This window comes from Geotrypetes seraphini, chromosome 3, assembly GCF_902459505.1.
Source record: "Geotrypetes seraphini chromosome 3, aGeoSer1.1, whole genome shotgun sequence".
NCBI lineage: Eukaryota > Metazoa > Chordata > Amphibia > Gymnophiona > Dermophiidae > Geotrypetes > Geotrypetes seraphini.
Window position 1 is genome coordinate 341,025,155 of NC_047086.1, and position 27,262 is coordinate 341,052,416.

General features: G+C 44.8%; 1 protein-coding gene across 2 annotated transcripts in view; it reads left to right on the top strand.

Annotated features, from left to right (window-relative positions):
* SPDYA (speedy/RINGO cell cycle regulator family member A) overlaps positions 1–27,262 on the top strand; it is a 182,092-nt gene that overhangs the window by 118,449 nt on the left and 36,381 nt on the right. For both annotated transcript variants that reach the window (XM_033935976.1, XM_033935974.1), the window contains exon 6: positions 26,879–27,185. In XM_033935976.1, the coding sequence (XP_033791867.1) occupies positions 26,879–27,185 (307 nt within the window). The remainder of the gene's footprint in view (positions 1–26,878; positions 27,186–27,262) is intronic.

Consider the following 27,262-nt stretch of genomic DNA (forward strand, 5'->3'; position numbering starts at 1 on the left):
TCTACAGTTCACGTGACACCTCTGGCAAGGCTCCATCTCAGAAAACCTCAATGGGCCTTAGCCACTCAGTGGTCCCAGGCGATGGATCCTCTCTCTCAGCCTATTTCTGTGATGTCATCTCTATGACAATCGCTACAGTGGTGGCTGATTTCATCCAATCTCTTCAGAGGACCTCTGTTTCACATGCCTGCTCATCACAAAGTTTTGACCATGGATGCCTCAACCTATGCTTGGGGGGCGTTCCATATTAATCTACTGGAGCTCAGTGTGATTTACTACGCTCTCAAAGTGTTTCAGCATCTTGTCGACAACCAAGTCCTCTTGCTAGGCACAGACAATCAGGTAGCGATGTACTACATCAACAAGCAAGGGGGTACAGGATCTCTCCTCCTTTGCCAGGAATCTCAAAAGATTTGGCTGTGGGCGACCACTCACAACATCTACCTGCGAGCAGTCTACATTCAGGGAGAACAGAATTACCTAGCGGACAAGCTCAGCAGGATTCTTCAACCTCACAAATGGACACTCAATTCCTCAGCTCTCCTTCCCATTTTCGCTCAGTAGGGCACTCCTCAAGTAGACTTATTTGCATCTCCCCACAAAATTGCCCCAGTTCTGCTCCAGACTTTACTCGCCTCACTGTCTGGAGGTGGCCGCATTCCTCTTGGACTGGACACAAATGTTTCTCTCTGCATTTCCGCCCACTCCTCTCATTTTGAAAACTCTTTTCAAACTCAAGCAGGAGTCAGCCACAATGATTCTCATTGCTCCTCAGTGGCCCCGGCAGCATTGGTTCCCACTTCTACTTCAACTCAGTGCCAGAGAACCAATACCTCTGCCAATCTTTCCTTCTCTACTTACGCAGAATCAAGGGTCTCTTCTTCATCCCAACGTTCAGTCATTATACCTGACAGCTTGGTATCTCTCGGGCTGAATGCATCTGAACTCCATCTTTCTCAGCCTGTCAGACATATTAGAGACGCCTCCAGGAAACCAGCCACTCAGCAATATTATCATCAGAAGTGGACTCGGTTCTCTTCTTGGTGTCATTTTCATCATCATGATCCAACTTCCTTGTCAGTTGAACTGGTGTTGGATTATCTTCTTCATCTATCTGACTCAGGACTCAAGTCTACATCTATCAGAGTCCATCTCAGTGCTATTACAGCTTTTCACTTACCAATTGAGGGTAAACCTCTCACTGCTCTTCCTTTGTTTTCCAAATTCATGAAAGGGATTTTCAATGTCAAAACCGCCTCTCAAACCTCCTCCGGTGGTCTGGGACCTTAATGTCGTTCTATCCACATTAATGAAGCCTCAGTTTGAACCAATGTCTACGGCTCGTCTCAAGTACCTGACTTGGAAAGTTGTTTTTCTTATCTCATTCACTCCCTCACATACCACACACCTAGAGGGGAAACAGAGGAAGAACAGAATACTCACTGACTCCACCACTGACTCCAACACCATAACATAAGCAAAATCAGAACCAACATAAGCCAGGAGACCCACTACAAGCAGGAAGGTAGCCACAAAACACAATCTTTATCTAGTCACACAGCAGGGCCCACACTCCCTCACATACCACACACCCAGAGGGGGAAAAGGCACTCACAGACGCTAACACAGTAACACTAGCGGACTGAGATCAAACAGTAACATTAGCAGACTCACAAAAAGGAAGGTAGAAACCAGGAAGCCAGAAAACATCCAGACGACAGGGACAGAAGGTCCATAACCAATTTGCCCAAACAACTCAGAAGGGGGACAAGAGATGGATGCCCAGGGAAGCCAGAAGGTGAGCTTTCCAGTCTTCTGCACCGGCTGCAATATGTATGACTACCTCCCTTCGGGGACTAGGGCATACATTTGCAGTCGCTGCATGGAGCTGGATAGCTTGAAATGGCAAGTTCGGCTACTAAAGGAGACAGTGCTGAATCTAAAAGAACTCCTCACCTTTGAAGAGGAAATCGATAAATGGACCACTAATTTCAAACTAAAACTAAACGCAGAGAAAACAAAAGTCTTTCTGGCTAGTCCTAATGACAAAATTACGAGAACATCGATAAAAATAAACAACCACGAATACCCAATTTCCAAAAACATAAAAATACTGGGTATCACTCTAGACACTCACCTAACTATGACTGACCACACAAACTCACTAATGAAAAAATGCTTTTACACGCTATGGACACTAAGAACCATAAAAAAATACTTTGACCCTTCATCATTCAGGTTGCTGGTACAGGCACTGATCCTATCCCTTCATGACTACTGCAACATCATCTACCTGGGCATCCCACAAAAAACAATAAAAAAACTGAGATTAATACAAAACACCGCCGTTCGCCTAATTTTCGGACTAAGAAAAAACGACCACATCAACCCCTACTATAAAAAGCTGCACTGGCTTCCAATAGAAGCGCGAATTCTATTCAAATTCGCTTGCACCTGTTTCAAACAAGCCTGGGGACTAGCACCTTCATACCTACAAACTCACTTCATCCTACACAACCCCACAAGAACGACCAGAAACAAAAACATCTTTGCATACCCAAAGATTACAGGCTGCAGATACAAATCCTTCATGGACAGAACCTTTAAGTTCCAAGCGAACAGACAGCAAATCTGGCTGAAAAACCACATAAACGAACCAAACATGACTTATAATGCATTCCGCAAATCGATCAAAACCGCCCTATTCGCAAAATTCATTGACTAAAACGGTCCCCTCCCCCACTAAGACTCCTCTCATGGATGTTCTAAATCTTTCAGACACTCATTACCCTTAGATCACCAATTAATATGTAAGTTTCCCATTTAGACTATTGTATTGCATTTAGACTCTTTGTATGGTATTGTATTTAGACTTATTGTATGGTATTGTATTTAGACTCACTGTATTGTATTGTATGTGGATTTAATGTATTGTATTGTATTAAGACCTTTGTTATTCGCTGAATGTCCAGCCTTCTTACAATGTAAACCGCCTAGAAGTCGCCTGACTATGGCGGTATAGAAAAATAAAGTTATTATTATTATTATTACGTGAACAGGAGAAGCTTCTAGTCCAGTTCAGTCCAAACGAAGAGGTCAAGGAACTAGAAAGATACATCGATGAAGCACACCAGCAGCATGTGGAGAACAGTACCCGAACAACTCTGGAAGAAGGCCTGGATGAGAGAAGAGAAGACATCCCTGCAAATTCTGGAGAAAAGGAAACGGATACAAGGGGCGATCACACACCAGGAGTAAGAGGGAGACTGCAGGAGGACACCCCCCCACCCGAAGAGCAGAAAACGACTTCAGGAGTATCGCAGGAAGAAGAAGATCGGCCCTATACCATGGATGTAGACTTACGACCCCCAAGGAACCACCGAATAAAGAAGATGGGGATCATCGTGGGAGACTCCATCGTACGGCATGTGGACAGCTACACTGCAGGAGGGAGAGAGGATAGAATCGTCACCTGCCTGCCAGGAGCAAGAGTGAAGGATGTGGCCAACAGGATCTCCAGGATCATAGACAGCGCAGGGGGAGAGGACACTGCTGTGCTTATCCACGTGGGAACCAACAATGTGAGCGGACGGAAGTATGACAGGGAAGAAATGAAGGGTCAGCTCCGCTCACTCGGAAGAATACTGAAGATCAGGGAGGTGAAGGTGGCCTTCTCCGAGATCCTCCCGGTACCAAGAGCGGATGGAAGGAGGCAAGGGGAACTGCAAGCGATCAATGCCTGGATGAGACGATGGTGCGAAGAGGAAGACTTTGACTTCGTGCGCAACTGGACAACGTTCTGGAAAAGAAGCAAGTACTACAGGAAGGACGGACTACACCTCAACGAGGAAGGAGCAAGAGTATTGGCAGGCAACTTCAAAAAGGCCATCGAGAAGGCTTTAAACTAAAGGTCAGGGGAAAGCCGACAGTCGACCACCAGTCGATGGTCCGGGCGACAGGATGTCCCAAAGAAGGAACTATGGACAACTACTCAGACACAGGAGGGGACGACCACAAAGCATTTAAGAGAGACAATACAAGAGCAAGGAAAGATACCGTGAAGGAACCAGGGGAGACTGCTAAGCTTAAGGAGTCTAAGAAGGCAACACAAAGGGAACTCAAATGTATGTATACGAACGCTAGAAGTTTGAGAAACAAAATGGGAGAATTAGAAGCAATAGCAAAGAACGAAGAACTGGAAATCATTGGCATAACAGAAACCTGGTGGAATGATGAAAACAAATGGGATACAGTACTTCAGGGATACAAACTGTACAGAAGAGATAGAGTGGGGCAGGAAGGTGGAGGTGTTGCACTATATGTTCGTGAAGAAATAGAATCTGTGAGAGAGACCATGACAGAAGAGAAAGAGAAGCTGGAATCCCTCTGGATAAAGATTCCCAGACACAATGGAGCTGGCACAAAGATTGGCCTTTACTATCGACCGCCAGGACAAATGGAAGAAACAGACGTGGAAATGATAGAGGAAATTAAACACGAATGTAAGACAGGTAATGTCATAATTTTGGGGGATTTCAATTTTCCTGGAATAGACTGGAACCTGGGCATTTCAAATTGTGGCAAGGAGGCAATGTTCCTGGAAGTGCTAGGGGACTGCTTTCTGGAACAATTGGTGGGAGAGCCGACAAGAGGAAACGTCACCTTGGACTTGGTCCTAAACGGCATTACGGGGCCAGCAAAGGAAGTAGAAGTCACGGTCCCGCTGGGGACGAGCGATCACAACATGATCAACTTCAGACTCGATGTCGGGAAGGGGAAAAGTACCAAAACCTCAACCACAACTTTAAACTTCAAAAGGGGTAAAGATAAGGATTAAGGATAGGAATAGGAGTAGAGATAGGTTATAAAAATAGTCAAGGACCACTGCTCAAGCAATGGGCCTGATGGGCCGCCGCGGGAGCGGACCGCTGGGCATGATGGACCTCTGGTCTGACTCAGCGGAGGCAGTTTCTTATGTTCTTATGTTCTTATATGATAGCATGAGAGCCATGGTGAAACAACGGATCAAGAAAAAAATGGGCAAAGTCAAAACGGTAGAACAGGCATGGTCCCTTCTGAAAAATACTATCACGGAAGCACAAAGCCTCTACATTCCGAGGATATCCAAAGCAAAGAGAACCAAAGGCAAAAGAGAGCCGGCGTGGCTTACTAAAGAGGTGAAGGAAGCCATAAAAGAAAAGAAGGACTCCTTCAAAGCATGGAAACGCACGAAAACAATCAAAACTTGGAACAAACACAAGGGTGATCAGAAGAAGTATCACAGGGCGGTGAGGGATGCCAAAAAGGACTATGAGGAGAAAATAGCGCAGGAGGCCAAAAACTTCAAGCCCTTCTTCAAGTACGTGAAAGGGAGAAAACCCGCAAATGAGGCGGTGGGACCGATGGACGACCAGGGAAGGAAAGGGTACATCAAGGAAGACAAACAAATCGCAGACAGACTAAATTCATTCTTTGCGTCTGTCTTTACAAAGGAAGACACTGCAACAATTCCAGAAGCAGTGAAAGTGTTCAAAGGAGTAACAGAGAACAGCCTTACCACAGTAGACGTGGACTTGGACCAGATATACCGCCAGATCGACAAACTCAAAAGCGACAAATCCCCTGGACCGGATGGAATTCATCCGAGAGTCTTGAAAGAGCTAAAAGTGGAAATCGGAGAACTATTCCAAAAACTTGCCAATCTGTCAATCAAAACAGGGCAGATACCAGACGACTGGAAGATAGGGAACGTCACGCCGATATTCAAAAAAGGATCAAGAGGATTACCGGGCAACTATAGACCTGTGAGTCTCACGTCGGTCCCTGGGAAGATGGTTGAGGCACTGATCAAGGATAGCATAACCCGGCACCTAGACACACACGACCTGATGAAAGCCAGCCAACATGGATTCAGGAAAGGGAAGTCATGCTTGACGAACCTACTTCAATTTTTTGAGACAGTGAACAGACAAATTGATAATGGAGAACCGGTGGATATTATATACTTGGATTTTCAGAAAGCGTTCGACAAAGTTCCACATGTAAGACTCCTCAGGAAACTGCAGGGCCATGGAATAGAAGGAGATATACTAAGATGGATAGGCAAATGGCTGGAGAACAGAAGGCAGAGAGTGGGCATAAATGGGAAGTTCTCGGACTGGGAAAATGTGACTAGCGGTGTGCCCCAGGGCTCGGTACTTGGGCCCATCTTATTTAATATCTTCATCAATGACCTAGAGGATGGAACATCCAGTGAGATCATCAAGTTTGCAGATGACACAAAGCTATTCCGGGCCATCAAATCACAGAAGGACAGTGAAGAACTCCAGAGTGACTTGAGCCGATTAGAGAATTGGGCAGATAAATGGCAGATGAAGTTTAATGTAGAAAAATGCAAAGTGATGCACTTAGGCAGAAAAAATAAGGAACACAAGTATAGTATGTCAGGTGCAACTCTGGGAAAATCTGAACAGGAAAAGGACCTGGGAGTATTAATCGATAGGACACTGAAGCCGTCGATGCAATGTGCGGCGGCAGCGAAGAACGCGAATAGAATGCTAGGCATGATAAAGAAGGGAATCACGAGTAGATCGGAGAAAGTCATAATGCCGCTTTATAGAGCGATGGTCAGACCACACTTGGAATACTGCGTCCAGCATTGGTCTCCATACCTAAAGAAAGATATCATACTGCTAGAGAGGGTGCAGAGACGAGCAACAAAGCTGGTGAAAGGTATGGAGAACCTAGATTATGAGGAAAGACTTAAGAGACTGGGGTTGTTCTCCCTTGAGAAAAGGAGACTACGAGGGGATATGATCGAGACATTCAAAATACTGAAAGGACAAAATAGAGCAGGAAAAAACGTTATTTACAATGTCCAATGTGGCACGGACAAGAGGACATGGGCTGAAGCTAAGGGGGGACAAGTTCAAGACAAATATCAGGAAGTTCTGCTTCACACAACGAGTGGTGGACACCTGGAATGCTCTCCCAGAAGAGGTAATTGCGGAATCCACCATTCTAGGATTTAAGGGTAAGTTAGATGTACATCTCCTTATGAGTGGCATGAAGTGATATGGGTAGGGGTAGGCTAGATGCACTTCTCTTTACGAGAAGCTTGGAGCGATATGGGGACCAAAACTATGCCAGGGTACACCTGGCGGGGCCTCCGCGTGTGCGGATCGCCGGACTTGATGGACCTAGGGTCTGTTCCGGAGATGGCGCTTCTTATGTTCTTATGTTCTGCAAGGTGAGTTGGTGAACTTCAAGCATTAGTGGAAGATCCACCTTTCACTGTGTTCCACCATGACAAAGTGACTCTCCACACACATCCCAAGTTTTTTCCGAAAGTTGTCCCAGAATTCCATCTCAATCAGTTGATTGTGCTTCCAGTATTTTTTACCTAAGCCTCACACTCACTCTGGAGAAGTGGCTCTTCATACCCTGGACTGTAAGCGAGCTTTGGCCTACTCACAACAGACCAAAGCCGCACAGATCTTCTTCTCAGCTGTTCGTCATCTACAATCCTAACAAGTTGGGGCATCCTATTTCTAAAAGAATGATTTCCAACTGGTTGGCTTCCTGCATATTGTTCTGTTACGCTCAAGCTGGACTACCACTGGAGAGTCGTTTCACTGCCTATAAAGTTAGAGCTATGGCAGCTTCAGTAGCTTTCCTTACATCTACACCTACTGAGGAAATATGTAAAGCTGCCATCTGGTTCTCGGTTCACACATTCACCTTGTATTACTGTCTGGAATCTTTTTCTAGACAGGAGGGCACTTTGGCCAGTCAGTATTACAAAATTTATTTTCCTAAGGCCAACACTCCCACCATCCCATACTGGTTAGCTTGGAGGTCACCCATACGTGAGAATATGCTGCCTGCTTGTCCTGGGATAAAGCACAGTTACTTACTGTAACAAGTGTTATCCAGGGACAGCAGGCAGATATTCTCACAACCCACCTTCTAGGTTGGCGTCTTAGCTGGCTTACTGAACTGAGGGACTGCGCGCCTACGTCGGACAGGAAGGCACTCGAGCATGCGCAGTGCGGGCTATCGCAAACTTTCTGAAAGTCTTAAAGTGGCAATGCACTTTTAAAGTGTACATACTGAGGCTCCGTCGGTGATGTCACCCATGTGTGAGAATATCTGCCTGCTGTCCCTGGATAACACCTGTTATGGTAAGTAACTGTGCTTTCTTTGGTTTGGACCATTGCAGATCTAAAAGTCTCAAGTCGAATCTGTCTAAAAGATGGTATTTCAAAAAGTAATTTATTAGAAGACCTCAAAGCATGGGCAGATCAATACATTTTGAGAGCAGATGAAAGAGCTAATGGTGCTTCATCATTCAACGCTTTAAAAATGAGAAAAAAATTCAAATTGAACCTGAAAACTTATTGGCAACCAATGCAATTCTTTTAATACTGGAGTAATATAACAGAACCAAGGAAGACTCATAAGTACTATAGCAACTGATTCTGCATTTTCTGTAGGGCAGTCAGTACATTATTTGGAAGGCCCAGCATTGCAATAATTAAAAATTGGTAAAATTAGTGCTTACAGCACTGATTGAAAATGATCAGAAGACAACAATCCCTTCAAATGTCTAATAAATCTTCTGAATATTACTACCTACATAAGACTTAAATGATAATGCGGCATCAATGACTACACCCAGATAGCAATACTGTTGTATAATCAATATTTATAGACGAAGAAACCTTAAACAGGGTATGATTACAGGAAAGAAAAAGTACTTTTGTTATACATAAATTCAATTCTGTCGACCTTCATCCAACTCTTAATCATAATAAGATTCATCCCAAAATGTTCCAAGTTCTTTACTGCAACATTTTGACCATGGTCCAGAAGGTCTGAAACAGAGTATGAAGCCTAGATGTTGTTGTGCAGAGTTACTTCTAAGTTGGCAGAATAACCGCTCTATTTCTATTTCACATAGGGAGCTGAGCTGACTTTCAATTTCTAGAAAACTGTTAAATATGATTGCTACTCCCTCTCCCTTTTTCCTCTGTCTGCCCATCTGTATTGACTTATATCCCCCACTGGACAGATCTCTAGTGTTACAGGATCAGATTTATTCTTTAGCTGTATTTCTGTGATGAACATTATTCCTACTTCAGACTCCACTAAAATATCTACTACTACTATTATTTCTAAAGCGCTACCAGACGTACGCAGTGCTGTACAGAGTCATAAAAGAGACAGTCCCTGCTCGAAAGAGCTTACAATCTAAACACTCTCTGGTCAAGGTTGTTTTGTTGCAAATGGACCTTGCATATATGTAGCAACATGGTATGGGTAAGATTGTAGGGAAGGATCCAGGTTTATCGCATGTGATCATTTTTAAGTTTCTCTCTGTTGTCTGTGTGTTTTCTGTTCCTTTTTGTTCTGTTTTTGGGGTGATCATTTCTATTATATGTGGAATCCTATCTGCACAGTTTATCAGTTGTCTATGTGATGTATTTTCTTCCCAAGTCCTTTTCCAATTTGCCTTCTCCCAGCACCATCCCCCCCATCGTGTAGTTATACATCGGGTTTCCTTTCCCTATGTGCAAGACTTTACATTTCTCTACATTGAAGTTCATCTGCCATTTGTTTGCTCACTCACTCAGTTTGTTCAGGTCCCTTTGTAGTTCTTTGTATTCCTCCACAGTTTTAACCCTACTGGAGAGTTTCGTGTCGTCCGCAAATTTTATAACTTCACACTTCGTCCCTGACTCCAGGTCATTTATGAATATATTGAACAGCAGCGGTCCCAGTACTGACCCCTGCGGGACGCCACTCGTGACCCCTTTCCAGCCGGAGTAGTGTTCCTTTACTCCTACCCTCTGCTTCCTGTCTGCCCGCCAATTTTTGATCCATCTTTGCATTTCCCCTTCCACCCCGTGGTTCCACAGTTTCCTTAGTAGGCGCTCATGGGGTACCTTGTCGAAGGCTTTCTGGAAGTCCAGATATATGATTTCTATGGGGTCACCTTTGTCCAATTGTTCGCTCACCCCCTCAAAGAAGTGCAGTAAGTTCGTTTGACATGATCTTCCTTTTCAGAAACCATGCTGGCTTGTTCTCATCAGATTATTTCTTTCTATATGTTCATTGATACTGTCTTTGATCAATGATTCGGCCATCTTCCCTGGAACTGAGGTTAAGCTCACCAGTCTGTAGTTCCACGGGTCGCCTCTTGATCCTTTTTTAAAGATAGGTGTAACATTCGCTATCCTCCAGTCCTCCGGAATTACCCTGTTTTCAAGAATAGGTTGCAAATTTGCTGCAGCAACACCGCCGTTTCGTCTCTGAGCTCTTTCAGTATTCTCGGGTGGATTCTGTCTGGGACCGGAGATTGTCAGTTTTTAATCTATCTAAAATCTATCTAAAACCGAGTCAGCTAAAACCGAGTCAACATGGCTTCTGTAAGGGTAGGTCATGCCTCACAAACTTATTGTACTTCTTTGAGGGAGTGAACAGCCAGGTGGATAAAGGGGAATCTATAGACATCATTTACCTTGACTTCCAAAAAGCCTTCGACAAGGTGCCACACGAGAGACTGCTTAAAAAGATATGGAACCACGGGGTACAAGGGGAGGTCCACCGATGGATCAAAAACTGGCTGGCAAACAGGAAGCAGAGGGTTGGCGTAAAGGGCCACTACTCAGACTGGAAAGGGGTCACGAGCGGAGTTCCGCAAGGGTCGGTGCTGGGACCACTCTTGTTCAATATCTACATAAATGATCTAGAGGCGGGAACTAAGTGTGAAGTCATTAAATTTGCAGATGACACCAAACTATACAGCAGGGCTCAAACCAAGGAAGACTGCGAGGATCTCCAAAAGGATCTAACGCAGCTGGAAAAATGGGCCGAAAAGTGGCAGATGAGCTTCAACGTGGGGAAATGCAAGGTCATGCACGTGGGGAAAAAGAACCCGATGTTCACATACAAAATGGGGGGAACACCACTAGGGGTTAGTAACCTGGAGAGAGACCTGGGAGTGATGGTAGACGCAACACTGAAGGCATCGGCGCAATGCGCCACAGCCTCTAGGAAAGCAAACAGAATGCTGGGTATCATTAAGAAGGGTATTACGACCAGGACGAAGGAAGTCATCATGCCGCTGTATCGTGCAATGGTACGGCCGCATCTGGAGTACTGTGTCCAGTACTGGTCGCCGTACCTCAAGAAAGACATGGCGGTACTTGAGGGAGTACAAAGAAGAGCAACCAAACTGATAAAGGGAATGGAAAATCTCCCATATACCGACAGATTGAAGCAGTTGGGACTTTTCTCCCTGGAGAAGCGAAGACTTAGAGGAGACATGATAGAAACCTTCAAGATCCTGAAGGGCATAGAAAAAATAGACAGGGGCAGATTTTTCAAATTAAGGGGCGCCACAAGTACAAGGGGGCACTCGGAGAAATTGAAAGGGGACAGGTTTAGAACAAACGCTAGGAAGTTCTTTTTCACTCAGAGGGTGGTGGATACATGGAATGCGCTTCCAGAGGCTGTTGTAGACAAGAAAACATTAAATGGTTTCAAAGAAGGTTTGGATAGATTCCTAGAAGAGAAAGGGATTGGGGGGTATAGATAGGTATAGACCATTGCTCAGGCAATGGGCCTGATGGGCCGCCGCGGGTGCGGACCGCTGAGCAGGATGGACCTATGGTCTGCCTCAGCGGAGGCAACTTCTTATGTTCTTATGTTCTTATCTGTTTGATTACATCATCAAGGCTTACCTCCATGCATGATAATTTTCCCTCCTGATCCCCCTTGAAGATTTTTTCCGGTTCCGGCATGTTGGATGTGTCCTCCTTTGTGAAGACCGATGAAAAGAACGTGTTTAGTCTGTCTGCCACCTCTCTTCCTCCTTCACCACTCCCTTCCTGTCTCCCTCATCCAGCGGTCCCACCTCCTCCCTCGCCGGCTGTTTTCCTTTCACATATCGGAAGAATGGTTTAAAATTCCGTGCTTCCCTGGCAAGTCTCTCTTCATACTCTTTTTTTTTTTGCTTTTCTGATCACGCAATGACATTCTTTTTGATGCTTCCTGTGCTCTTTCCAATTTTCCTCGGTTTTATCCTTTTTCCACTCACATTTCATGAACAGATAAACTCTTTGGTAATAAAAAGTGTTGTTTTTTTTAAGTCTATGTATGTTAAGGAACATTAGATCATTATTTCATCAAGATCATTTTTCAGTGCTGGTACAGTCTATTGTACTTGCCCAGTTGGATTATTGTAATTCTGTAAATCTAGGTATCAAACAGGGTAGTTTAAGAAGACTTCAGTTAATACAGAATACTTGACTTCAGAATATGGCAGCTAAACTCATCTTTGGGAAGAGAAAGTACAATCATGTCTCTCCTCTGTTAAAAAAAAGCTTCATTGGCTCCCAATACGTTATAGGATACAGTTAAAATGCACCTGCATCATTTTTAAGCTTCTCTATGGAATATTTGGCTCTTTGGTCTCTTTATACTGGCATACCCTTAGATCTTGCCATTTGAGGAATATACAGAGATATAAACTACTTCAAAGGAATTAAATCGGCTGAGAAACTCAGTCAGTCTTTCACTTATAAACTGGTAGAAATGTGGAATGGGCTTCCTCACTGTCAGATTGATAGGTCAGTTACAACAATTTTGTAAAGTCCTAAAAACTTTATTATTTACACAATACTTGAACAGTTTATCCAAAGATCCAACAAATTGATTGCTCTACAACACTTATTTTCTCCTATGCTCTTGTTCGTTTTTTTTTTGTTCTTTAATTACTTGTAAACCAAGTCGAGCTCCGCTGGGAGATGACCCGGTATATAAATTGAAGACTAGATTAGATTAGATACAATTGATGAAATTGCCTATTCTAAATTCAGTGGAGAGGTTGGGCTGGAATCACTGGTGTTTTGATCCATTTCCAAACTCAGTGTGTCTTTATCATTTTCCTCCTTTCTAAGTATGGTCTTTTTTATAGAGTTTGTATTAGGTTATGTGAACTTTAGGAAGAGAGAGTCTCACCTTCTTATGGATAAGTTCCTACCGTTAATCTTTCTCTGGTAATATTTCAGCTTCAGAGAGGTCATTTGGTGTTTAATCAGGGTTTCTTCAGTTGCGCAATTCGCTGCATAACAAGTGCACCTTTAGCTACCCTACTTCTTCCAACAGCACTACTAGACTACTGCAATGCTCTATTCTCAGGTATCTCCGTGAAACTAATGATACAAAACACTGCAGCAAAACTCATATACAGTACAACAAATCAAGATTTGACCATGCCACAACACTCGGAAAATTACGTTAGTTACTTGAACAAAACTGGCCCTAATAGAATCAAACATAGAAACTATTAAGGTCTCAGAGTGTTTTGGATGAAAGCTGTAGTGGATTAGATCCAGAAAATTACTCACATCTAAACAATCTTGCGACTGATTCGGTATAGCTTTCTCCAAAGTCTTAGTAAGAAACATGAGAGAGGAGATCAAGTGATAACTGCTCATTTCATTTGGACTCAACTTCTTATTTTTCAATAAAGGACAAACAGGCTCTTTTCAAAACATTGGGAACAACACCCTCTCTCAAGAAACTCTTTACAATATTCAAATTGGCTTTCAGCCTTTTTATCAAGCAGGAACACAGTTCTTTAAAGAACAGTATTCCCAGTGCAATGGTTCATAGACTAAACCGCGCGAGACAATCGCGTGTGGACAGTGCCGGGCAGACAATAACACGCAGGACATTAGTGTGCTGGATTAAAACAATATTTTAAAATTCTCCGAGGGGGTGTGTGGGTGGGGAACCCACACACACTTTGCTTAGAACTGTTGGTGCTCCCATTGTGGAGGGGGTGTTGTGGGGAACCCCCCATTATAGAGGAAATAGCGCTTTTCCCCTATTTTTAGGGGAAAATTACAGTTTTATCTGTAATGGGAGGGTGGGGGGGGTGTTCCCCCACCAACCGCAAACGGGAGTGCGATTGCCCGGCATTGTCCGCACGTGATTGTCTACCCGGCATTGTCCATGTGCAGTTTTGACTCATTACGTAGTGCAATTTTTGAGACATTCTAGACCGGTGTTCTTCAACCTTTTGACACCTATGGACCGGCGGAAATAAAAGCATTATTTTGTGGACCTGCACCAGTCTGCGGACCAGCAGTTGAAGCACAGACCCTGCCCAATAATAGCACTAATTGTAACACAATTTTTTCCATTCATTTTTCATATATACACACATAATATAATCTTTTTAACAACACAAAATGGTTAACCACAAAATTAAACTACACAAAGCACACTGTGTGCTTCTTAACATTCATTCCTACCGGAAAACAGATAACCCCATTTAAATACGAGACCAAAAACTAAAAGTACTAATATATACAAACAAACCCTAAGATGCAAGATTCTGCATGCAGTACAACCCCAGAGAAAAAGAAACAAATGCATTTCTTCCAGAACAGTGCAAAATACAGACAGCAGATGTAAATTATCAAAATTGACACAATTCGATCACTAAATTTAAAAATAAAATCATTCCCCCTACCTTTGTTGTCTCCCTCCCTCCATGCTGTGCCTTACCTTCTGGTCTGCTCCCGCCTGGCTGTTTTATGCCACCCCCGGCATTATCTTCGGGCCAGCTCCCTCTTCCTCACTGACACAGCAGCGGGCAGCGGCTCCTTGCGCGTCCTGTGCCTCATCCAGAAACCTTCCCTCTGACGTTGTGACATCAGAGAGAATGCTTCCGGTTCAGGCACAGGACACGTGTAGGAGCCACTGCCCGCGGCTTTGTGCACTGCAGCAGTGAGGAAGAGGGAGCCAGCCTGAAGATTACGCCACATCGATTGCACTGCGGATCAGCGGCTGAAGAACACTGTCTCGGGCCCGATACACATGCCAGCCCTGCGGACTGGCAGGAAATTTCTGCGGACCGGTGGTTTAAGAACACTGTTCTAGACTATAGGGTTATTTCTCACAATTCGCTTGATCTGCTCTAGTGTACTTCACAGGCTAGTTTAGCACCCTCTAGCAGTCTTTTCTTCTATATGCATGACTGCAGCTGTGTAGATTCTGCTTTCCACATTTTATTATCTTAATTTGACGTAGTTTTGTCCCTTTCGCTGGTATTTTTGCGTTTAAAATGGATTTGAAGCTCTGCCTACTTGAGAATTCACAGATTTTGGTCTATAGCTGACAGGCCGATCCCTTCAGGGTAGCTGTTAGCCAGTCTGCTTAGTCTTTCTTGGAGTTCAGGACTGTCCCTGACCTAGTCTTACTCCCTCTTAAGTGTGGGGGGGAGGGGGTCAAGCGCAAACTGAGTAGCATGCTTAGGGGGCTCAGCAGTGTTCCACAGTAGTGCTGCCCGGTTTCCAATTTGAATCGATTCACCGATTCACTTTGGGTGAATCGATTCGAATCGATGTGTATTTTTTAAAAAATCGGCCTCTCCAATTCGGGGCACAACCTTCCTCCCCGTGCCCGGCTGTCATCGTGGTCACAAATCCTGCTGTTGCCGACGACGCTACTCAAAACTTTTTTTTTTAAAACCCTCTCACCGGCTTGTGGATTCCCCGGCTTACCCACTCACCTCCCAGGACTAGCAGCACCACTCCCTCCTCTCCTCGTCTCCTATCAGCACTCCTCCCTCTTGTCTCCCAGGTCCATCGGCACCACGCCACCCTCCCAATTAACAGGCTCTCACCGGCTTGTGGATTCCCCGGCTTGACTCGGCACAGCCTGAAGTTCTGTGTCTCACTCTGGTCAAAGAAAGTAAAAAAGAAAAAAAAGCCTGAAAAACCAGGTGATTTTTCAAACCTTCCCGGTAACACTATCCTGGATTAGTAGCTGCACCGCTCTCTCTCCTCCATAGCTTTAGCAGGTCAATTCCCTTCTGCAGCCTCAGGGCCTCTGATAGGCCGTCCCGCCTCCGAGGAAGAAGGAAGTTGCATCATCATAGGCGGGACGGCCTATCAGAGGCCCTGAGGCTGCAGAAGGGAATTGACCTGCTAAAGCTACGGAGGAGAGAGCGGTGCAGCTGCTAATCCAGGATAGTGTTACCGGGAAGGTTTGAAAAATCACCTGGTTTTTCAGGCTTTTTTTTCTTTTTTACTTTCTTTGGCCAGAGTCAGACACAGAACTTCAGGCTGTGCCGAGTCAAGCCGGGGAATCCACAAGCCGGTGAGAGCCTGTTAATTGGGAGGGTGGCGTGGTGCCGATGGACCTGGGAGACAAGAGGGAGGAGTGCTGATAGGAGACGAGGAGAGGAGGGAGTGGTGCTGCTAGTCCTGGGAGGTGAGTGGGTAAGGTAGTGCTTCTAGTCAGAAGGGAAGGGAGAGGAGCCCTGCTAGTCGGAGAGGAGAGGTGCTGCTTGCCCTGGGGGTGGAAAGGAGAGGTGCTATAGCTAGTTGATGGGGGAAAAGGAAGTAGAGAGGAGGGGAGGGAGAGGTACTGTTGGAGCTGAGTGGTGGAGGGAGGTGAGAGGATGAGGTGCTGCTGAATTGGGAACAGATGAGAGTGCTGCTGGACTTAAAATGGAAGAGAGAAAGCTGCAGCAGGACTGAGGGGAGAGCAGTGGAGGAGGAGAGTGGATGGGGGAAGGGGGAAGAACAGTGGATGAGGAGAGTGAGAGGGGAAGGGGGAAGAGAAAAGCTGCTGCTGCACCCAATTGGGGAGAGAGAGGGAAGGAGGGATAAGGAAGCCCAGGAAGGGAGAGGAGAGGAAAGAGAGATGCCAAGACCATGGGAGGGAGGGAAAGGAAAGGCGATACTAGACCATGGAGGGAGAGATGTCAGGGCATGGGGAGGGGGAGGAGAGAGATGCCAGACCAGGGGAAAGGAATGGAAATGGAAGGGGAGGACACAGATGGAAGATGGATGATTAGCACGGAGAAAGAAGAAAGAAGCGAGGTATCAGAAGACAACCAGAGCTTGGGACCAACATGATTTGAATAATGACCAGACAGCAAAAGGTACAAAAAAATCATTTTACTTTCTGTTTTGTGATTACAATATGTCAGATTTGAAACGTGTATCTTGCCAGAGCTGGTGTTAGACCGCAAACGTGAGCTAGGATTTAACAGAGAAGAAAAGTATTTTTTGTTTGTTTATTTTGTTAACACCACATGACCAGTGTGGGTAGGAGAGGGCAAAGGGGGTGAAGAGGCTATAAAATAAATCCACCAGGATGTTTGGAAAAAAACACCCAATTCGAATCGAATCGAAAAATCGATTCAATAGGCTGAATTTAATTGAATCAAAATTTTTTTTTCCTGAATCGGGCAGCACTATTCCACAGCGCACTGGCTGCGTTTTTGTGACTCTGCCCGTCCAGGTGCTCATCCGGTGGTCCGCAGGGGTGGAGGCATAGTCAGACAGAGGAGTTTGACTAGCAGACCGAAGATCAGCTTGGAGGATAAATTTCCAGCAGTGTGGCAATGAATGCTGAACTGCCATTGAAAAGGCTTCCCAGCTGCAAGAGCCCAGCCCTCACCCTGACAGACACTCATCCCACACACACTCACACAAAGTATAAACATATCCACTCCCAGCCACATGATCCACCCACCCCAACCCCCCCATCCCATCCCCCCATTCACTCTTACTCTCCACAAACCACCAAGCCATACCATCCAGGGGTACCCACATGCCTGTAACCCCCCCTCCCCTGCCCAAATAACCAGACCCTTAGAAACAACTGCCATATAGAATCAACATTATAAGAACATAAGTCAACAAGTCCTTTGCCTCAAAACAGAGTCTCGGTCATATAGCCAAAATACAGCTGATACCAAGCCATGTACAAGCTCCGGATGCACTGAAGAACTCACCAGCAAAGTGGAAGTCAAAGATAGGAAAGGATCCAGGGTATCCCGACTAGCAGCAAAATAATCACTACAGATAATGACAGGTCAGGCAGGCACCTCCGGGGCTGGAAACCACTGTCGCAATTGAGCTTGGGCCTCCTCACTCATGTCAAACACAAAAGGTTGGCCGTTATAAAGTACCCTCAGCTTAGCCGGGAACTGCAGGGTGAAATGCAAGTTCTTTTCCACTAGCTGCTTGCAGATCGGCGAAAATCCTCGCCGAAGAGAGGCCACCTGCGCAGAATAATCCTGAAAGATAAGAATCTTCTGATTCTGGAAGCTGAGGTCTTTCCACTGCCTATATGTTTTCATGATCTGGTCCTTAATAGCAAAATTAAGAAGTCACAGAATCATAATTCATGGGCGAGCTGCTCCGGCCTGTTTCCTGCCCAGCCTATGAGCCCGCTCGATCCGCAAGGGACCCAGGGTGGAAGTGTGAAGGAGCTCGGCCAAGAGCCATTTCTCCAAAACAGCAGCCAGAGTAGCATCTGGCACAACCTCGGGGATACCCATGAGGCGGAGATTGTTCCGCCGAGAACGGTTTTCAAAGTCCTCGAGCTTGTCTTCACAAGTAGAAAGTTTGCACTGCAGCGTGGCAAGTTCCGCCTGCACATGTCAGGGAGTCTTCCGTGGAGCTCACCCGATTTTCCACCTCAGCCACCCGGGAGGCAAACTCAGTCACCATAGTGGATAAAGTGGACAGAGTATTGTTCACCTTGTCCAGCCGCGAGCAAAGCGCCAGAACCACAGCCTCTGTAATCTTCACCACCAACACATTGCTGACTGCATTCAGCACCTCGGCAAGGCCCACCATTTTCCCATCCACAGATGCCTGGGCCTTACCGCGGGTCCCTTCCTTTTTTCCACCCTTCGTGGCCATATCAGATCCGTATTTTTGGACAGACTTGTCCATATGAGCAGGTAACACCAGGAAATCAAAAAACGGGTCGGAATCTGTTGCAGAATATTGATCAAAATGAGCAGTTAGGAGGGAGAGCTATGGAGCTCAGGAAAAACACAGCTTCCCTGCTCACTGCATGGCCATGCCCCCCCCCCCCCCCTATTTTTGTAAATTTTAAAGTCTGAGAAATGTTTTTGGAGCATTTTTGGTGCAAATTCTGGTGGCCATTTTGAAATTTTAATGATCTGTTTTTCAACTTTTCCCTGCTTTTTTAAAATTCAAAATTTTGCCAGGAAAACTGCTGGAATGGAGACCATAGGGTCTCCTTGTGTTGATTAATACCAAATTTGTGCAAAATTGCCACATTTAGATCATTCTGCGCCGTGTGGCGCAGTCAAGGGGGTGGTAACTACTGTTCAGCCTTCCCTTCAGAGAAGCAGGTGATTAAACAGCTAGCCCGTTGGGGCGGCCACATTTATTTTTGGGGCTTGGTTCTGCGACTTTGTCTGTCCACCGCGAGTCAGACTCTCCGCAGTCTAAGAAGAGTAAGTATAAGTCATCTAAGGGTGACTATACCCAGGGTCCAGATACCTTCTCAAAATTTGAGATTTTGCTGGTCCATATTTTACTCCAGGGATCCGGCTTCTGGGTGCTTTTCTGTTCCCCCTGCTACGTATCTAAGCGCCTCCGCCATCTGTTCCTCCTTTCCAGACTGTTTCAGGGATCCCAGCGGCTGCTCCGGATCTCCCTGATCTTTTTGGACAGTGGTGTACTTCCTAGATTTGGGAATCTGGACTTGAGTGCTGGATCCGCGGATCCCTTTGGGACTCCGGATCCTGGAAATGATCCGACTGTCAAGCGCTTGTTTAAGTTTGAGGCGCTGCCAGATCTCATTTCTGCTTCTTTAGCAGAGTGAGCGTGGATACCCAGCCCGCTCCTTTAATTTCTTTAGCTTTTCTCCCTGGCTCTGCAGCGTTTGTTTGCAATCTGCGACTTTTCCTGGCATCCAGATATGAGTTCATGATTCCGGAGCAGTTTGACTCTCAGGAGAGTCCTTTATGGAAAGCCCGAGCTATGTCCAGCTTGCATCCTCGGGCGCAGGAGTGTCCACAGCTTTGTGGCAGCGAAGGGAGATTCCCTGATGGCTTAGCTGACCCGGCGCACCTCTCTACCTAGTGACAGGACTGTTGTGTTGAAAGATAGCCAGGTGGATGTGGCTCTCTGGAAAGTTTTGAACCAGCTACTGGTAATTTAGCCATTGGAGCTGCAGTGCCTATGTCCTTTGCGGCATACGTCTGTCTAACTCAGCTATGAACGCCTTTTCCTCAGCTTTTGTGGGCTGGGATGGACTACATGGCGGATGGTTTCTATGACCTTTAGCGGGTGCTGGCAAAGGTGTCACCAGATTCTATTTCGGCCCGCCAAATGCTCTGGGTTCTGCAGTGGGCTGGTGATTCCACCTCCTAGGAAACTGGCACGGCTACCGTTTCATGGGGAGTTGTTGTATGGCAAGGATCTTGTTGACCTTATGAATTTGGTAATGACCATCACCTTGCCAGATAGTAGAGCATAGCCCAAGGGTGCTGGGCATCCTCCCTTGCGTGGCTCCTGATGAAATTTTCATGCCTACAGGCAAAATTCTTCATCTTCACAGAGATTTTCTCAGGATTCCAGGCTACAGGTGAGCTTTGTCTACTGCCACCCTTCCTGCCTGACTTGGCTGTATGACCCAATGAAGCCAGGAAGCTGGGGGCACATTTGCAGACAGGAGATTTGGTTCTCGCAGTTTCGGCCTGCCTGGCTGCACATTATTACAGTCCAGTGGGTCAGGGAATTTATTCAGTTGGGCTACAAGCTGGTTTTGCCCAGCCTCTGTCAGACTAGTTTGTGTCTTCTGTCAGGAGCCCAGCCACAATGAACTCTCTCCAGGCTGCAGTTCAGTGCTTGATGGATATTCAAGCAGTACAGCCGGTGCAAGCTTACCTTTGGGTTCAGACAGATACTCTTTTTGTTTGTTTTTGTATATTTATTCTTTATTGAATTTTCATTTTTTATGATAATACAATCATATTTGAAATAAACAGTTTACACCACAAGTCAATTTATATTTGGAATAATTTTAGGAAAATAAAATAACATTGTTTCAACTGTTTATTTAGTCCACAATCACTGGAGAAGGGGTTTCAACAAAATCGGAGATAGTTTACCCAAACATTTATTAGGAAAAAAAAAAAAAAGATGGGTACCTGAATTGATCTCAACCTACTAACTTAGAGCTTTATTCCTGAATACTGACAGGGGTACTTGCAGATCTCACCTAAAATAAATCTCATCAATTGTGCAGACTTAAAGAAAATATATCTAACTCCCTTAAAATTAACAAGACATTTGCATGGGAACCTTAATACAAAAGTTGCACCCATTTTTAAAACCTGGGGTCTCAAAAGCAAAAATTATTTCCTTTTTTGTATGTTACTTGGATACATCTGGATACATTCTTATTTTTTTTTTCAGAAACAAAACATCTTTATACAATATTTAAAAAACAACTTCAACAACCATTCTATCTGAATCTAGAGCAAACTGAACAAACAGTGTGGCAAAAGTAATTTGTTCTGAATCTCACTTCTCTAACAAATTTGTCAAGTCCATAACATCTATAGCTGGTTCCTGGGGTTCTTCTGGAGATTTCTTCTTTCCCAAGGGAATGTAATACATTTTTGAGATGGGGGAAATGAGTTCTGTGGGATTTTCAAGATCTACAAAAGATATCGTTTAAACATATCTACTACTGAAATAGTAGCTAATTTAGGAAAATTAATCAATCTTAAATTCTGTCTTGTTTTATTTTCCAGAACTTCCAGCTTAAAGTTGATATTACCCTTTTCTTTTATAAGGAGCTGATTTTGGCTACTAAAATATCCAACTTCTTTTCTTGTTCAACAGATTTTATTTTCTAATTTGTCCACCTTTTGTTGCAATGTAAGTGTCTCAGAAAGAATCCCTGAGCAAGGAGAAGAAAGTGTTTGCAATTGAGTTCCCAGGGACAGCTGCAAAGTGGAAATAGCTTCCCATATAGAGTTTAAATCTACCACAGAAGGCTTCTGAAGGGGAGCTACCATATAATTAAATCTCAAGTCCTTGAGGTCCACAGTGCCTTCTTGTAATAATTTATTCCGTGGTGATTCTTGTAAGTTCCCTGCCGTTTCCAGGTCTTCCAGCAGTGATAGTTGACTCACTGAGGCAGCTGACAATCTCTGGACTGCCTGTTCTTCTTCCTCCTCATCCTCACAGCTCTCAGAGGCAGCTGCTAGACTCCCCTCACTCGTTCAATGAAAGCATCCATCGGGCCAAGCAATTATCGCTCCCTGAGTACCGATGGATACACCCGGGTCTTAGATTTTCATTTCACCATAGGTAAGTGACTGGAACGCGTTCAGCTGATTGCCATATTAGTTAAGCTCCTCCCTGTCGCTCCTTTTCGATACTGTTTATTTTATCATTCCTAAGAGAGGACCAACAGTTTCCAGACCGATTTTGATTTTGCAACACTGCCATCTGGCTCTCAAGCTTCCTCGGTTCTGGATGGAGACCCTGTGGTGAGTCCTTCCAGCAATGGCTCCGGGGGGAATTTCTGGCCTCCCTGGATCTTACGGAGGCAAATTTGCACATTCCCATTTTTCCAGATCACCGCAAGTTTCTGCGGTTTCATGTGTCAGTTTTTGGCCCTGTCCTTTGGGCTGGCGACCACACCCCGGACCTTTACCACAGTGATGGTGGTAGTAGCAGCTCCTCTGAGGAGAAAGGAGTTGCAGGCTCACCCTTATCTTGCTGCCTGGTTTCTCAAAGTACCCTTGGAAAAGGGGTGCACTATGGTAGCGACAGTGCTCCATGTACTGGAAGACCTGGGCTGAATTGTCAACTTACCAAAAAAAAAAGAGCCATCTGATGCCCACGCAGTCACTGGTCTAGTCGATACAGCAGCAGGCCATGTTTACCTGGCCAAGGCTCGAAAATAGAAGCTCTGGGCACAGATTTCAGAGATATTGAAGATGGTGGCCCCTTCGGCGTGGGACATCCTACAGATTGTGGGATCCAGGATTACCAAGCTGGATGTGGTTCCCTGGACGAACGCACACATGCCCCCTCATCAGAATGGCTTCCTCTCTCACTGGGGCCCCACCAAGATGTCTTAGAGCTGAGTCTGCCATGGACTCTGGAGGCCAGAGTGGGTATGTCCTGGTGGCTTTGTCCTCAATCACTCTGCCAGAGTGTTCCATTAAGCCTTGCCTCCTGGACTGTAGTAACCACGGCTGCCAGCCTTTGTGGCTGGAAAGGGCTCACTATGGTCGTCGTTCTTTTCAGGACTGTTGGACTCCGTCACCACAAAAGTAGCCAATCATTGATGGCAGTGGTCTCTTAATTATCAGAGAGGAACCAAGAACTCTGACTCTATTATTTTATTGAAGCTTTTTAACTTCACCCCCCCCCCTATGTTTTCTCCCTGAATGTCTCGCTTTCTGTCAAATAACTTGTAGTTCTTTTCCTTTTCCCTCTGTTCTTAGTTTTGTCAAGTTTGTTAATAGTCCCGTAGGACTTCGTTTTTGTCATGCATTGTTTTGTTTCCCCAACACTGCAATTTTTATTATGTACATCGCTTAGAATCAAGATTAAGCGATTAATCAAAATTTTATTAAACTTGAACTCTCCCTTGGCTCAGGAGGCTCGACTTCTTTTCCTTTGGGCAGAAAGTCTTTTCCTGTTGCTGACGGTGGCACATGTGGATGCTGTGGCCAACGTTCTAGCAGACTTCCTCAGCCGTCAGTCTAGAATTCCGGGCGAGTGGACTCTAGCGCAGTAGGCACTCGTGAAGCGCTGGGGGCAGCCCTGCCTCAACCTCACGGCTGTGGTGCAAAGCAAGATCCAGCTTGGAAGCGAGAGACTTGATACTCTTGATGACTGTGGTCTCTGGAGGTTCTTCTATCCATTTTTCCGCCTTGGCCGCTATTCGGCCGGGTCCTTCTGAGGATTTCAACTCACCCCGGCCACGTCATTCTGGTGGCACACGATTTGCATGGAAGGCCATGGTACGTGGATCTGATGTGGCTGTGGATGGCATACAGTCTGCGCATGAGTGTCTTTCCTGACCTTCTCCCCAGGCCCATTTGCCATGAAGGATCTGGGTTGCTTTGCTCTTACAGCTTAGCTCTTGAGCATGCAGCTTAAAAAAAAAAATCAGACCCATCAAGGCTATTCGGAATTTGTCATAGCTAAAGCTTCTTAGGTCTACCAAATCATCCTTGGTGTCGGCTTATGCTAAGGCGTAGAAGACCTGGAGTTACCAAGAACGGATGGACCCTTATTTAACTCAGGTGTTACTTTCTCCAAGCGGGTCTGGATAAAGGCTTTACGGTGGTGTGTCTGTGGATCCCGGTCTCTCCGATTCTAGATCCAGGATTCGAAGTTCTCTTTGGAGTTTCATCCGGCTGTTGCTTGGTTTTGTAAAAATATCTTTGGGTCTGGCCGACCGTTAAGAATCCATTCCCAGTCTGGGATCTTAATATGGTGCTGTCTGGCTTTGCCAGAGCTCCTTTTGAACCACTGAGAGATGCTTATCTCTGGGATTTAGTTCTCCAGACTGTTTTTTTCTGGTCACTCTCTCTTGGGACTGGAGAGTTTCAGAATGACAGGCGTTGTTGTGTCAATACCCTTTGCTCCAAAATCCTGAGAGCAGACAGTTCCTTCCTTTTTGACGAAGGTAGTTTTGGCTTTCCATATCCATCCGGAAGTGTGTTTCCCAGTTGTTCAGCTGATGGGTTCCAATCTCAGGATCGTCTGCTAAAGAAGTTGGACGTGCGCAGGGTGTTCCTGCATTATTGGCAGGTCTCTAAAGAGTTTTGCTTTCTGACCACCTGTTTGTGGTGGCTCATTTTATTATGTGTGGTTCTCCTGCTATTAAGGCTGCGATCTCTACGTGGATCCATAGAACCATTTAGTCCACTTACATTCTTGTGGGGCAACTGTCCCCTATTTCTGTTAAGGCACTTTCTGCCAGGAGGGTAGCTTCTTCATAGATGGAAGATAGATCTGTTTTTCCTGAGGAGATTTGCAGGATGGCAACGTGGTCTTCTTTTCACACGTTTGCCAAGTTCTACAGAGTGGATATTGCTGCCAGAATGGACTATACCTTTTGCGTCCTCGATCTTAAGTGCCAGCACAGCAAGACCACCCTAGCTTTCTTGGGGGACTGCTTTTGTATGTCCCTATAATCTAGAATGTCTCATCTGTTGCACTGGAAAAGGAGATTATGTACTTACCCTAGTAAGCTCTTTTCCAGTAGATAAGTGAGACATTCTAGACACCCCATCCTGTCCTTTCTGTGCCTGTTTCTGATTCAGATTTCAGATTTAAGTCTCCTACTTATCCAGTCTTTTTCTTGTAGACTGGTCAACCCTTTGGGGTTAACAAGAGTTTGTACATATGTATAACCTGTTGTGGGAGTAGTTCTGAACTCCTTTTGACACCTCTGTTAGTGGTTAACGATACTGTTTAGTTGTTTGAGCATAACAATAGTTTAGCCTGTTGTTACAGGTGCCTCTACTTCACAGATGAGTGTGTCTATGCTTGGGTACTGACTGCTAGAAGGCGCTAAACTAGCCTGTGAAGTACACTAGAGGCAGAGTGAAAAACCTGAAATGGATTTCTTCTGCAGATCATGCAAGTAGTGGGAAATAATCCTATAGCCCCCTAGAATGTCTCACCAATCTCCTGGGAAAAAGCTTACCAGGTAAGTACATAATTTCCTTTTACTGTTTAAAGAATTCATATCTGTTTAATTTGGTCTATTGAGATCTCTGTAAATTTTGACCAAATTAGTCAATCATTATTTGTTGGTCCGTTAGGAAGTGGAAGACCATCAAAAGAGAAGAATATCATACTTTTTTTTTTTTTAATCAAAAGCAGCAGCACAAGAACTGCAAGAAATATTCAAGCACTCTACATTAGATGTTTTGGTTGTCAACTTCCTAACAATCCTAAATAATTGCTGAGCTAATGAAGGCGTAGAAGAGGTCTATAAAATTGCGAGTGACGGGGAACGGGTAGATATAAATTACTTATTCTTTCCAAAAATACAAGGACTGGGGTGCACACAATAAAGCTACTAGGTAATACATTTAAAACAAATTGGAGAAAATATTTCTTCACTCGGGATCTAATTCTATATATGGTGCGTAAAAAATTGGCACTGACTAGAATAGTGCAATTCTACAAGGTACGTGTACCTTTTATAGAATCATGCTAAGTACCAGTGCATCATATAACTTTTTGGAGTGCTCATTTAGGCTAGCTAAAACCGGGCCTAAATTCCTATGCCTAAGTTTTACACTGATCGGGCATTTTCTATAACAAAGCCCATAACTTTTATGAATATCCATGATCTGTCCCTAGCCATGCTTCCTTTTCAAATTTGCACACTGGTGCATTCTTTTTATAGAATCATACTTTCCAAGTTGTGTGTGTTACTTTTTAATTAGTGTTAATTTTTGGCACTGATTAGAGATCAATTAAGTTATGCATGCAAATTGTCTGCACACCGATTTGCGCGCACAACTTAAGGCACCATATACAGAATTGGGGGGGGGGTTTCAATGTATAATTAAACTCAGGAATTGACAGAGAATGTGGTAAAAGCAGTTAGCAGTATTTGGAAAAGGTTTGAACAAGTTCCTAAAAGAAAAGTCTAACAATTATTAAGATAAACTCAGGAAAATCCACTGCTTATTTTTGGGATAAACAGCATAAAATCTGTTTTTACTCTTATTGGGATCTTGCCAGGTACTTGTGATCTTAATTGGCAACTGTTGGAAGCAGCATACTGACTTGATGGACCTTTGATCTGTCCCAGTATAGCATTACTTATGTTCATATGTTCTTATGAATGAGGAGAGCTGCTCACTGGCACATCTCAATTTTGAGTCTTCCATTTCTACCTGCTGGTAGAAGGGCATAATCCACAAGTCCTGGGTCTGTTGCAGATGCTAAGGAAACCTATGTTAGCAAGATTTGTTTTTCATTTTTGACCTGGTTCCATCAAATATTATTTGTTGGTATAGGTAATGGCCATAGCTCCAGCTCATTATGTCTGGCAGCGAGAACGTTCCATGCATCACAGTGGGGCTGTAAGAAATTACAGTAGAGAAGAAGTGCAGCTTCCTCGCGGGCCAGCTGCCACACCTGCAGACTGTGTGCTGTGTGGCAAAAAAGGGCGGTTTGTAGGGCTGGGTCTGTCCCCATCTTCCTCCTCTTCGTCCAGCACCACTCTGAAGATAAAAGAGCAGCATGCATCTCCGGAATCATTCAAATCTTCAACTGGTGAAATGATGCTGGTTGATCCTCCTCAATTTTACTGCTATTCATCAGGTATGGCTTTACTAGAAGACATATATGACCATCTCTGGGAAAACATGACTAAAGTCACGAAACTTTAGTCATGCTTT